The sequence below is a fragment of the Furipterus horrens genome, unplaced genomic scaffold (assembly GCF_987537825.1).
Source record: "Furipterus horrens unplaced genomic scaffold, mFurHor1.1.pri manual_scaffold_1, whole genome shotgun sequence".
NCBI lineage: Eukaryota > Metazoa > Chordata > Mammalia > Chiroptera > Furipteridae > Furipterus > Furipterus horrens.
In genome coordinates this window covers 103744926-103759662 of record NW_028327171.1, presented here as the reverse complement: position 1 = coordinate 103759662, position 14737 = coordinate 103744926, and the positions used below count along the sequence as shown (strand labels likewise).

At 39.6% G+C, this 14737-nt stretch overlaps 2 protein-coding genes across 2 annotated transcripts in view; both read right to left on the bottom strand.

Moving 5' to 3' along the window:
* CFAP91 (cilia and flagella associated protein 91) overlaps positions 1 to 2928 on the bottom strand; it is a 137228-nt gene extending 134300 nt beyond the window's left edge. Inside the window, exon 1 of the mRNA XM_090265544.1 lies at positions 2795 to 2928. Coding sequence (XP_090121670.1) covers positions 2795 to 2918 — 124 coding nt within the window. The 5' untranslated portion in view covers positions 2919 to 2928. The remainder of the gene's footprint in view (positions 1 to 2794) is intronic.
* A 7913-nt stretch (positions 2929 to 10841) lies between these two features.
* PLA1A (phospholipase A1 member A) overlaps positions 10842 to 14737 on the bottom strand; it is a 28524-nt gene continuing 24628 nt past the window's right edge. Inside the window, exons 10-11 of the mRNA XM_090276974.1 lie at positions 11896 to 12060; positions 10842 to 11250 (exon numbers count right to left, since the gene is read on the bottom strand). Coding sequence (XP_090133100.1) covers positions 11166 to 11250; positions 11896 to 12060 — 250 coding nt within the window. The 3' untranslated portion in view covers positions 10842 to 11165. The remainder of the gene's footprint in view (positions 11251 to 11895; positions 12061 to 14737) is intronic.

The following is a 14737-nucleotide window of genomic DNA, read 5'->3' as shown; positions in this document are numbered from 1 at the left end:
AACATTAAAATGACAACAAACTCACAACTATCAACAACTGAATTTAAAAAATAAAAACAAAATTCAACTAAGCAAACCAGAATAGGAACAGAATCATAGGTATGGGGATCATTTGGAGGGTTATTAGCTGGGAGTGAGGAGGGGGAGAAATGGGGAAATGGTGCAGGGATAAAGAAGCATAATTGGTTGATACAAAATAGACAGGGGGAAGTTAAGAATAATATAGGAAAGGGTGAAGCCAAAGAACTTATATGCACCACCCATGGACCTGAACTAAGGGGGGTGGGATTGCTGGAGGGAAGGTGGGTACTGGGTGGAGGGAAGCAAAGGGGAAAAAAATGGGACTACTGTAACAACATAACCAATAAAATATACTTTAAAAAAAAGAAAAAGAAAATAAAGTAGCAATTACTATGAGCCTGTCTGGGTTCCTGGAAATGAAGTCACACTAAAGCTAAATTAATCATATCCCCTCTCTCTCTCTCTCTCTCTCTCTCTCTCTCTCTCTCTCTCTCGCTCTCACTCTCTCTCCCACATCCTCTCTCTCACTTAAATCAATAACATCTTTTAAATGCCACATATAAATATACATCTATTTTATATATAATAAAATATACATAATATAAAATGACATAAAGCTTGAAGGGAAAGCTAAATATTCTTGAATATTAAATCAGGATATGGAAAATTCCCAACAGGTTGGAAGACTACATTAATAATATGTAATAAAATTGGGTTACGTGAAAAGTTAAATCAGGTTCAAACAAAAATCAACTCCACAAGAAAGAAGGAAAAATGGATTAAGAAGAATACAAACTTTATAAAGTTGAGGAATTGTGGTTAACCCTAATCAAGACAAAACAGGAATAGGATGTAGAGCCTTCAGCAAGTCACAGTATCTAGTTGGAAGGTTAAATGTTGCTATGTTCTCATTGTAGTTATTTTTAGGATTAATTTATGATAAAGAAAGCTGGTTTACCATTCATGGTAATGATCTAAAGTTTCTGATGGGGGAAAAATGTGAGACAGTCTAAAAGTACTTTCAAGTAAGAATGTATTAGCAAAGAAACTCAAGACTGTGCCCAAAAGCAAAACTGAAAGTACAAAGAAAGAAAAACAGCAGGTCAGCTCAGTGTATCAGCAATTAGCATCAGCACCACAGAACATAATCTTGACCACAGAAGCATAACATCATTTGCAGACACTTAGAAGCAACAAGCAGCAGGGAAAACTAAGGAAGAACTGTGTGCTAAGCTATATGTCTCACAGGATGGCAACTGTTACAATAACATGAAGCTGAGCAAACAGGAAATGCAGCCTAATATAGCTCAGAGAGAAAGTTCTCAGTTCTCTAGGGAGGTTCTTCCCGGGTACCTGGCTAAGTACACCCAGAGAGTGAAAAATAGAGGAAGTTTGATTTGAAATAAAAAAGAATTCCAAGCCTGCATATTAAGGAACATTTATGTTCATCAGACATCTTATTCTCCTACTGACCGTGGTGGACAGTGCAGAAAATAAAGCATGTATATCAGTATTGTGAAGAATAATAGAAACAGAACCACTTTAAAATGGAGTTGGAGTTGCCATCCCAAGGAACTGCCATGCACCTCTTAATCCTCAAACCTTTGGAATGTTAAAACTGGACAAAATAACCTTTGGACTGGGCCTGAAGCAATGCTGTGTCCCAAACAACTCTTTGAAAACATAACAAGAAAGCAGACATTATGACTACAGAACATTCTATAGAATTAGCATCACTATGTTAGCTTATATGCATTTAAAGAAATTCCTTCCTCCTGTTCATGTAATTTTTCTCCTTTCCTTTCTCATAAACATCCCTTGCTTTCATCTTCTAATCAAAACACTATTTGGGTTTCTGCCTGAACCAGTGCTTCCTGAATAGCTATTCTTTTGGATGTCAAATAAATGCTTGTTGCTTCTCGCCTTGGCTTTTATTTTTAGATCAACAGTATTCACATTATATCACCTCTCACTTTGGTTACATTCCCACAGCCTGGATAAAGGCCAAAGCTTTTGCTCCTGGTGACCTGAATGGCTTGGCCCAAACGGAGCAACGGTAGGCTATTGCTTATATCAATTGCCCTGCCTTTACTATGTAGGGTGAGTCAGCAAATCAGCAGTTTCCGTTCAAAGCACACTTATGCAGGTTTTATTGTTTTAAAAATTCTTTAACAGATATTTGCACCCCCATTTACATAGCAGTGTTATTCACAATAGCTAAAAGGTAGAAGCAACCCAAATGTCTACTGACAGATGAATCAATCAACTAAATGTGGAAAATGATGTGGACCTTGCAAGATAGCAAAGGAGTAAGTGGAAGCTACACTAACCTCCTCCCAGGACCAATCTGAAATTACAACTAAACTGTAGGGAAATCATTCTGAATAACCAGCTGAACCCTAGCTGGAGAGAAGCCTTATAACCATAGACAGACAGAAGAAACCACTTCACCACAATGAGACTAGTAGGGAGGGCAGAGGAGGTGCAAGAGGGCTGATGGGCTCCCATGGGCAGTAGCTGAAATTCTAGAGGGATATTTCAGCAGCTGGGCGGTGGTGGTGGGGTGGGGGGTGGGGGGTCCCCTGAGTAGTGTGACGTCAAACCCAAAGCTGGGTTCCCTATCCTACAGCACCAGAGCTGGAAAATAGCCCAGATAACATAGTAACATCCAGCTACGAAAAGCAACAGGATTTCTGTCTGCAAGAGAGAGATGGATAGACTCAGAGAACCTCTTAAAGGGCCAATGCACAAAATTTTGTTTGCAGACACTTACCCTGAGCTCCAGCAGAGGTAGGGCAGAGTGGATAGAGACACTTGAGGAGAGTCTGGGGTTGGTGGCTCTGGGAAAAGAACTGAAGGAACAGCCTCCAGGACCCCTGTACTGAGCCATTCACCATACTGCAGACCCACTTTTCTCAGGCAAAGTACTCCTATCTCAGCGGCAGCAGCCTGAGAGGAAGCAATAGCCCCACCCACAAGAATTACTGTGCTCCATCCTGTGGATCTTAAGCCAGAACACTTATTAAAGCTTGAAGCTATATCTCTGATTGGTTTAACAACTAAGGTGGATCTCTGGGAGGTATATGAGACTTCAGCTGACCTTCCCCAGGGCCTGGTGCTGATAAAAGCCAGCCTTGGTATGCAGCCTGTTTTTTTCTGCCCAGCAGAGGAAGCCACATGGCCAGTTGCAAGCAGCATATGACAGAGACCTACACCAGAGTCTTTGCAGATCTACCTAATACATTGAAACAAATACAAAGAAGCAGCTAAAATGGAGGACAAAGAAACAGAACCCAAATGAAAGAACAAGAGAATTTTCCAGAAGAAGAACTAGATGAAAGGGTTGTTAGGGATAAAGAAGTAAGCCAGTGACTCTCAAACCTGTAGGAGATAATTAACATATGAATCATGGAAAAGGATCGAGGAAATGACATTTTGCTGTTCCTCACACATATCTCTGGGATCAAAAGGAGGAAGATTGTTATCACCAAACAGAGAAATGGGAAGATGTAGCCAGATAACTTTGCAAATAAATTGGAGATACATCTATAACTAGACTACCCTTAGTTAATTACACCCTGAGTAAAGTAGTTAATTGTGTTAGATTGTGAACCCAGATTAACCAATAATGGAGAAACAGGGGAGAAGGAGAGGGGAGGGGCAGCTAATCACGTTAGGGAGGGGGAGTTAATCGCATTACTATAAAACCAGTTTTCTTTGTCTACTTTATGTGCACATGATCCTAGTTGGCAGTGCGCTCGACTCTGCAGATTCATGAATAAACACTTCGCTTTACTGCTCAAGTCCTGTATCCCGGTGATTTATTATGAGCATTTCTCACAGAGGCAAGCAATTTTTATAGAGCGTTTAGAGTAATGTTTATAAGGATACTCAACAACATGAAAAAAGGCATAGAAACCATAAAAAGGACCAGTCAAAAATAAAGAATGCACTATGCGAAATAAGTAATACACTGGAAAGAATAAACAGTAGGCTAGATGAAGCAGAAGATCAAATCAGTGATTTGGAAGACAATGTAGAAAAAAAACCCAGCCCAAGCAGCAAAAAGAAAAAAGAATTTTTAAAAAATGCAGAGAGCTTAAGGAAAACTTTAGACAACATGAAGCATAACAATAAACACTTTATGGGAATTCCTGAAGGAGAATAGATAAGCAAGGGATCAAGAACCTATTTGAAGAAATAATTACCTCAAACTTCCCTCATGTGGTGAAAGAAAAAGACACACAAGTCCATAAAGCTCAGAGTCCCAAACAAGTTGGACCCAAAGAGGCCTACACTATGACACATCATAATTAAAATGACAAGGCTTAAAGACAATGAGAGAATATTAAAAGCTGCAAGAGAAAAGCAGGTAGTTTCATATGAGGGAGCACCAATTCGATTGTTACCTGATTTCTCAACAGAAACATTTCAGGTCAGAAGAAAGTGGCGTGAAATATTCAAGGTGATGAAAAGCAATGACCTACAACCAAGGCTGCATTATCCAGCAAGGCTATCATTAAAAATCAGAACTAAGTAGAACAAGGAACAGAATAACAGTTATTAGGGGGGAGGGGAGAGGGGGGAGGGAGAGAAGAGAGATAAGTAAGTAAAGGGTTTAATCAAGGAACGTGTGTGAATGACTCATGGACGTGGACAACGGGGAGGGATATGATTGTGGGAGAAGGGGTGGGCTGGGTGGGGGGGAGCAATGGGGGGAAAAATGGGACAACTGTAATTGAAAAACCAAAAAATAAAATAAAATAAAATAGAAATAAGGAGCTTCCCGGACAAGAAAAAGCTAAAGTAGTTTGTTAAAACCAAATCAATACTACAACAAATGTTAAAGGGCTTGCTTTAAGAAGAAGAAGAAAAAGAGAGAGGAAGAAAAAAGAGACAGAGGAAAATAATCTAACAACAAAAGGACACTAAGTACGTATTTATCAATAATCACCTTAAATATAAATGGCTTAAATGCTAAAACCAAAAGACATAGAGTAGATGAATGGATAAGAAAACAAGACCTATATATAGGCTGCCTCCAAGTGACCCATCTCAGATCAAAAGATACACACAGGCTAAAAGTAAAGGGATTAAAAAAGATATTTAATGCAAAAGGAAAGGAGAAAAAAGCTGGGATAAGCAATACTTATATCTGGCAAAATAAACTTTAAAACCAAGGCTATAGTAAGAGACAAACAAAGACACTACATAATGATAAAAGAAACACTCCAACAAGAAGATACAACCCTAGTAAACATTTACATACCCAACATAGAAGCACCTAAATATGTGAAGCAAATTCTGATGGACATAAATGGAGAGACTGAGAGAAATATAGTCATAGTCGGGGATTTTAGCATCCCATTGACTTCGACAAATAGATCTTCTAGGTAAATTATCAACAAGGAGGCAGTGGCCTTAAATGACACACTACATCAAATGAATTTAATTTATATCTTCAAAGAATTTCACCCCAAAGCAGCAGAATATACATACTTTTCAGGTGGACAGGGAACATTTTCTAGGATAGACCACATGTTGGGACACAAAACAAGTCTCAATAAATTCAACAAGACTGAACTCATATCAAGCATCTTCTCTGACCACAACACTATGAAACTAGAAATCAATCAGGAGAAGAACACTGAAAAACATGCAAAGACATGGAAGCTAAATAACATATTATTAAACAATGAGTGGATCAATGGTGAAATCAAGGAAGAAATCAAAAGATACCTTAAGACAAATGAAAATGAGGACACAACAATCCAAAAACTGTGCAACACTGGGAAAACAATCCCAGGAAGGAAATTCATTGCATTACAGGCCTATCTCAAAAAAAAAAAAAAAAAGAAAGAAAGAAAGAAAAGAAAGAAAAAAAGAAAGGGAAAAAGAAAAAGCTCAGATAAACAATCTAACTTTACCCTTAAAGGAACTTGGAAAAGAACAAAAATAAAGCCCAACGTGAAGAGAAGGAAGGAAATAATAAAGATCAGAGCAGAAATAAGAAAAGAGAGTCTTAAAAAAAATATAAAGGATTAATGTATCCAAGAGTTGGTTCTTTGAAAAGATAAACAAGATTGACAAACCTTTAACCAAACCTATCAAGAAAAAAAGAGGGAGGACCCCAATAAATAAACTCAGAAATGAAAGAGGAGAAGTAACAGCTGACACCAAAAAAATACAAAGGATTTTAAGAAAATATTCTGAAGAACTACATGCCAACAAACTAGACAATCTGGACAAAATAGATAAATTCCTAAAAACATACAATCTTCCTCAACTAAATCATGAAGAATCAGAGAATCTAAGTAGACAGATTATGCTTAATGAAATTGAAGCAGTAATTTTTTAAAAACTCCCAAAAAACAAAAAACCTGGACCCGATGGCTTCACAGGTGAATTTTACCAAACATTTTGAGAAGAAATGACATCTCTCCTTCTAAAACTATTTCATAAAATTCAAGAGGAGGGAAAGCTCCCAAACTCATTTTACAAGGCCAGCATTATCCTAATTTCAAAACTAGATAAAGACACTACAAAGAAAAAAAAATTATAGGCCAATATCCCTGATGAACAAAAATGCTAAAATCCTCAACAAAATATTAGCAAATGGAATACAGCAATGCATCAAAAAGATCACTCACCGTGATCAAGTGGGATTTATTCTGGGAATGCAGGTTCAGTACAACATTTGTAAATCAATAAATGTGATTCATCATATAAATAAAATGAAGAATGAAACCACACGATCATATCAATAGATGCAGAAAAAGCATTTGATAAAATCCAGCACCCATTTATGATCAAAACGTTCAGCAAACTGGGAATAGAGGGAGCATACTTAAACATAATAAAGGCCATATATGACAAACCCACTGCCAGCATCATACTCAATAGGCAAAAACTACAAGGACTCCCTTTAATATTAGGAACAAGACAGGGATGTCTGCTTTCAGCTCTCTTATTCTTCATAGTACTAGAATTCCTAGCCAGAGCAATCAGAGAAGAAAAAGATGTAAAAGGTATCCATATTGGAAAGAAAGGAGTAAAACTGTCTTTATTTGCAGAAGACTGATATTGTACATAAAGAACCCCAAAGATTCCACCAAGAAATTACTAGAACTGATATTTGAATTTGGCAAAGTAGCAGGATACAAAATTAATATCCAGAAATCAGTTGCATTTTTATACACCAATAATGAACTAGCAGAAAGGGAAATTCAGAAAACAATCCCATTCACAACTGCTGCAAAAAGAATAAAATACCTAGGAATAAATCTAACCAAGTATTTAAAAGACCTGTACTTGGAAAATCATAATACACTGTAGAAAGAAACTGAGAAGAAACAAGTAAGTGGGAGCACATACCATGTTCATGGATAGGAAGAATTAACATTATTAAAATGTCCATACTACCCAAAGCAACCTATAGATTGAATGCAATTCCTATCAAAATTCCAATGACTTATTTTACAGAACTAGAGCAAATATTTCAAAAATTTATATGGAACCACAAAAGGCCCCAAATAGCAACAGTGATCCTGAGAAAGAATAAAGTTGGAGGAATCGCACTACTTAATACCAAACTATACCATAAGGACATAGTAATCCAAACAGCATGGTACTGACATAAAAAAGACACATGGATTAATGGAACAGAATAGAGATCCCAGAAATAAACTCACACCTCATAGTCAATTAATATTTGACAGAGGAAGCAAGCACACACAATGGGCTAAAGACAGTTTATTCATTAAATAATGTTGGAGAAATTGGTCAGATACATGTGGAAAAATGAAACTATATCACCTTCTTACACCACACACAAGAATAAATTCAAAATGGATCGAAGTCTTAAATGTTAGACCTAAAACCATAAAAATTGTAGAAGAAAACATATGCAGCAAAATCTCGAACATTGTGCATAGCAATATTGATCGATGTATCTTCCCAGGCAAGGGAAACAAAAGAAAAATAAATAAATAAATGGGACTAAATCAAGCAAAAAAGTTTTGCACAGCAAAATTAATCATCAACAAAATAAAATGACAACCCACAGAATTGGAGAACATATTCACCAATACATTTGATACAGGGTTAATATCCAAAACTTATAGAGAACTTAAAAACTCAACACCCAAAAAACAAATAACCCAATTGAAAAATAGGCAAAGGATCTGAATAGACACTTATCCAAAGAAGACATTCAGATGGCCAACAGACATATTCAAAAATGCTCAACATCACTAATTATCAGGGAGATGCAAATTAAAACCACAGTGAGATACAACCTCACACCAGTCAGAATGGCCATCTTTAACAAATCAACAAACAACAAGTGCTGGTGAGGATGTGGCGAAAGAGAACCCTAGCACACTGTTGGTGGGAATGAAGACTGGTGTGGTATGGAAAACTGTATGGAATTCCTCAAAAAACTAAAAATGGAACTGCCTTTTGATTCAGTGATTCCACTGCTGGGATTATACCCTAAGAATCCTGAAACACCAATTCAAAATAACTTATGCTATGTTCATAGCAGCACTATTTACAATAGCCAAGTGCTGGAAACAGCCTAAGTGTCCATCAGTGGATGAATGGATCAAAAAACTGTGGTACATTTACACAATGGAATGCTATGCAGCAGAAACAAAGAAGGAGCTCCTACCTTTTGAAACAACATGGATGGAACTGGAGCATGTTATGCTTAGTGAAATAAGACAGGCAGTGAAAGACAGATACCATATTATCTCACCTAATACAGGAATCTAACAAACAAAACAAACAAATGAGCAAAATAGAAACAGAAGCATGTAGACAAGGAATAGACTGACAGTGACCAGAGGGGAGGGGGGAGGAGGAAAAGTGGGAAGGTCTAGTTAAGGAACTAGTGTAAATGACCCATGGACACGGACAACAGGGTGGAGACTGACCTGGGAGAGGGGGGAGGTGGGCAGGGCAGGGGAGAGCAATGGGGGAAAAATGGGCCAAGTTTAATAGAAAAACAATTAAAAAAAAAAACAATTAAAATTTAAAACAACACTAAATGTGGTATATGAGGGGAGACCCTAAAAATCTAGAACTATATTCTGGAGGGCTGACCCCTTGCAGTACAGGTTTCTCTCACTAGGTGAGTGTTCTAGGAACCCATCTGTATCAGTGTATCAGCTGGCATTGTTGTGAGAGGCTACGTTCGGCTTCAGTGAATTTCTTTTGAAGACTCTCTCAATACCTTTGCCCATTTCATGGTGGGTGATTTATGAGTGCACCTGCCCACACTGTGCTGAGTGTTCATGCTTTTGACCAAATATGACTTGACTCCCATGCCCCATCCCCCATTCACCTGATCTTGCCCCAAACAACCTTTTTGTTTGTTTGTTTCCCCAGATGGAAAAAAAGTCCTCAAAGGGAAACATTTTGCCGATGTGGAAGAGGTGAATCAAAAAACTGCAGAAGCACTAAAAGGCATCAAAATCAACGAGTTCAAAAACTGTTCTGAGCAGTAGGAAAAAAGCCTATTGGTGTATTGCATCAAATGGAGAGTACTTTGAAGGTGACTGGAGTTTAAACATATAAGAATAAACACATAATTTTTTATAAGTAAATTTCAGTTATTTTGAGAGCCCCCCTCTTATGTAAATAATAGAATATTAGTCACCCTTAAAAAGGAAATAAATTCTGATGCATGCTACTGCATGGATAAATATTGAAAACATTATGCTAAGTGATATATGTCAGTCACAAGGGGTTAAATATTATATGATTGATTGTATGAGGTAACTAGAAGAGTAGAATGCATAGAAACGGAAAGTAGAATGGTGGTTACCAGGGTCTGGAGGAAGGGCGAGTGGGAGTTATTATTTAATGGGTACAGAGTTTCAGTCTGCATTGATGAAAAGTTCTGGAGATGGATCGTGGTGATGGTTGCACGACAATGCGAATAAACTTAAAACCACTTAATTGTTCAGTTAAGACATGATTAAAATGATTTTTAAAAGCATTAATTTAAAGAAAATCATTAAACTTAAAAGAATCCAGAGGGTACCTGGCTATGGAGAAAGCGGTAAAGGTGTGGGCCATCCCTCTCTGTTTGTTCTCCACCCCCACCCGTCCACTCTCCAGCCTCCTCTGCCCCTTTCCCTCCCGAGCCCCATCACTGGGCTCCTTGCCTTCCAGCTTCTAGTAGCAGTCACTCAATGGGGAAGACTAGCAGGAGAATGAGGGAGGAGAGAGGAGTGAGGTTGGAGACTCTGTTTCCCTGGCTCCCTCCCTGCAATATTGCTGCCTGGTGACCATGTCCTTTGACTGAAGGTCCCATCGCCCACACTGGCCCCAGGTTCTTGGGCCCCTTCCACTTAACCTCCTCAGACCAGGGCGGTAGCAACTCCCACTGCCACTAGTCCTAGAACTGCACTACTCTGTGTGATTTCCCCACTCCCTACTAAAACCTTTGTAAATAGTCCTTTTATTAAATTCCCCTCAAATTACCCAGTTTGAGTGCCCCATCTGCCGCTTGCTGGACTGTGGCTGATACAAGGTTATTTATAAAGATTGAAGTCTGGGAAACACAGATACAAGCGAAATCTACCGTCTTCACCAAAGAGCTCTCTGATCCCCCAAACTCTCCAGATATCCAGAGAACACAATGGCAAGGGAGGTGAATGATACCACCTTTGGCCTCACCCTTTATCCCCTGTCTTGTTCCAAGCCCTTCTTTCCAATTACTCTTTTAACACAGAAACTTAAGCATCTGCTGTTTTCTCCAATCCCACAGACTAAATCACAACTGAATTCCATCCCAATAAAACAGTAAATGATTCAGATATTCCATAGAATTTTATTTTTTATAAAAAGCATTTTTTTTCCTGTATATGTTTTTATTGAATCCTAAGTACAGATGCCAAGGATGTGGTGTAATTGCTCTTAAGTATGGGTAGGAAAGCTGAAATGATATCTGTGTAAGTCTCTTCAAATTAGCAAGGGAGATAAAGTTCTGTAAAATGAGCTATCTTTCCCTTCTAAGGTGGTGAAGTATGTGGAAAATAACCAAGAGTTTAGCCTTCCTTCTTAGTAGTAATGGCTAGAATAAGTTGAACCCCCTCCCCCAAAATCCAGGGAGATGTGTCCTGCCCAGGCTTATACTATACGCACGTAATTTTCAGGTCACGACAAACAGTCACACCTGGTTGTAAATTCACTGGCTCAGGTAAGCAGATCATGTTTTTACTGAAAGAGAAGAGCAACAAGAGGGTATGTACTCAGGGCAGGTTCCTTTTGTCAGGAGAGAGGGCTAAGAGCGCTTGTGTTTTCATGATGTCGGGTGAAAGAAGTCTGTAGTCATCTACTACAGGAGCCTACTGTCCTCCAAAGGTCCAGGGTGATGAGACTAATAATATAAACGCCTGCTGGAGACATGGGGTAAAGGGAATGGGGAATTTCAATCCACACCCATGAATGTGACTAGTGGATGCTAAGGAGGAGAAATGTGTACTTAGAAATCTTTATCCCAATAAAACCTTATAAAGAAACCAAATGAAACATATAGGTAGATGAAAGCAGACAGATAGATAGACAGATAATAGATAGTAGATAGATGATAGATGATAGATAAGATGGATAAAAATAACAGGTAAAATTGGGATTTCTTATATTGAAGTAAAAAATAAGGATTTAAGAGTTCACCCTCTTTGGATTCCTAATCTTCTCAACCCAAGATGGCTTAACAAGAGTATCAGGAAAACCCTGGGTTGCTGTCATCTCCATGTCAATGAAGCCAATCACTCATTGAGATTGAATCTCAACAAGCATCACATTTAACATTAGGATTGGTTTCTGTGGGTGTGTCTGGGATGGGGTGGATTGTGGGCTTACTTGTCATTGACTGGCAAAGGAGCAGTGCAGAAGTTCCCAGCAATGCTAGTCCGGTCTTTTCTCCAAACCCAGTGGGAAGCCTGAAACTTGAGATTCACTTGGTATATCTGGCACTGAGGGTTGGGGTGAGCTAGGACTCCTCTCCCCTGCAGTTGCTGTCTAGGTCTGCAAGGGAAAGGGAGAGTAAGTTCTGTAGCACTTCTGGACCTTGCTTCCCCTTGGTCCCTATAGGCTCTGCTGGAAGCACAGGTTAGCTCTCAGGCACGAGAGTTAGCTCCTTGAAGGTGGGGACCATGGTCCTTTGTATCATCCCAAATAACCCCTCTGCCCACGTACCCACAGCTTTGAACATGACTTGGAAAATATTTGATTTTTTGAAAGTAAATAAGTAGACACCGCAGCAAAACAGTAGCTCTTGGATTTTCACATCCTGAAAAATGTCCCTCATTCTTAGATTCCTAGTTGGAAAAGATTCTCACTTTCAGATCCACCAACCTTGAAGTAGAGCACTCGTTAGGGCATTTAGGTCAAAGGATTTTGTGTGAGGACCACTCTAGTCTATTCCTTTTTTTTCTTTTTAATGAAAAAACTAGCTGATTCTATTATTATTATCAACACCAAACAAGTCATTAAATCAATTAAAGTTTATTGAGTTAAGCATAAAGTTACTTTCACATTTGTCTACAACCATAGTAAATACAGCTCTTGGCATAAAGATATAGCCTTTGGAGTTAATACATCCCCAACTGCAAGGTTACATATAGGAAACTCTCATTATTGTTTATGTGATAATGGATTCATTAATCAAATTAAAATGATAATATTATGCAGAGTAAAATAAAATGGAAATAATTTATTCACATTGAAGTCATCTTTATTTACAAAATCCTATCCTGAGAATGTAATTCCATAAGCTCCAATTTGAGCATAAGTATAATCACTTAAGTAACAGCCATTACTTAAACTGTTTTTTAATTTTATTTTACATGTTGGAAGTGTTTTAAATATTTGAGAAGAAAATAAGAAAATTATTCACTGTCAGAAGCTGCTTGGGTGGAGGAGCTTATAGACTAGTAGTACAGAGGGTGCTGTGAGTGGCTGGGGGAATTGTGCAGCATAAATTTTCTAATTAGAAGGAAATCTGGGGGTTTCACAGTTATGGAAAGACCACCCACAAACCCCCCCCCCGCCCTTTTTCAATTTCTGTTCTGCAAGAGAAAGAAAAACAAGGAATTGGTAGTAATGATGTTCTGAGAGCCTTCTTCAAAAGAGTGATACCAATCTCTTGGGAGAGGGAAGAAGGAATCTGTGGATGTCCATTGGAATCTCTCAGGGAGCCTTTAAAAGTATAGCTGTTGGAATATACAGTAGTCAATAATATTGGAATACGTATGTGTGGTGTCAGACGGGAACTAGATTTTAAGTTATATAAATGTCAAATCACTGGGTTGCACACCTGACACTAATATAATATTGTATGACAACTGTAATTGAAAAATAGAGTTTTTTGTTTTTTGGTTTTTTTTTTAAGTGTAGCTGTTGAGGCAATGCCCAGAGATTCTGCTGTGATTGGCCTGGGTTGGGGCTTAGTGGCAGTAGTTTTCAAAGCTCTACATGTGATTCCAATGTGCAGCCAGAGTTGTGTGTCATTGTCATGACTCCTGCCACTGTTGGCTCATCTACCACTGGGCTGGAGAGGTGATGAGGTAACTCAGCCTTGAAGGGATCTGAAGAAAATGATTTAGCTACAGTCTGCAGGGCCCAGGTAGGCAGCTGAAGGTCTGTGCAGGGGCCTTCACTGCTGGCCATGTTCACTATGTGGCCTGGGTGAGCTGGAACCTGGCTGGCGGTGGGGTGTCTGGAAGCCAAGAAGTAATGCTCCTTCCAGCAGAAACTTGTCTTCCCTGGTAGCACAGTTCATGTGCAGCCTTTCAGCCTGAGAACTGCTTCCAAACCGAAATCTGATCTAATCATACTCCTGTTTAAAACTCCCGGTGGCCCCCCAGGAATAAAACCAAAATCTCTAATCTGTCCTTCAAGGCCCTGCTTGGTGTGGCCCTGGCTTGCCCCTCCAGCCTCCTGTCAGGGAACCTCACCCCCTTGCTGTAACCTCCCAGTGTCATATTCTCACTAACCCCTGACCTGGGCAACTCCTGAGAATTTTTAAATCTCTGCTCAAATACCATTTCCTCACACTCAGTCAGGTGCTGTCTTACTTACTTTCACAGCACCTGCCACTGGACAATTGTGCCCATCTCCTGCAAACCAACTATACTTCCCAGGTGGTTCCAGGGAGGATCTGCCCTGCTCTGTGCTCTGCCAGCACTGCCACTGCCTTTGTCCCTGCAGCCCTGGGGTGGGAGTGGCCCCTCCTGTGGCTGATTTCTGCATCGCCTCCCCACCCTTTTGGGTTTTCAGCTCTTAAATTCCTTCTGTTGGACTATCTGACTTGGGCTCTGGCTTCCAGACTGAGCTCTGACTGAGATGTATCTGATTAGTCTGTGTCCTGCTGGTTTGTGACTAACTAATCAATTGCTTTTTGAAGAAGCACGCACTGCTGAGTTCCTTTCCCTTGCCTGGCTGGTGAGGTAGAGCTGAGGTCCTCTGCCCTTCCACCTCAGAGTCTGGTCCTGACAGCTGCTAGGCCCAGGTGTAACAACAAGGGAGGGAACGCTCAGCCCTGGTTCCAGGAACTGGCACCACCTAGCATCAGGCCTGCTGGCCCTCACCTTGCACTCATTTGCTAGCTGACACTGTCTGCAATTCTATTCTGGTGCCTCGCCCAGTACTGCTCCCCTGCCCAGGATCGGGTGCTTCCCAGGCTCTGGCAGCCCTTCCTGGG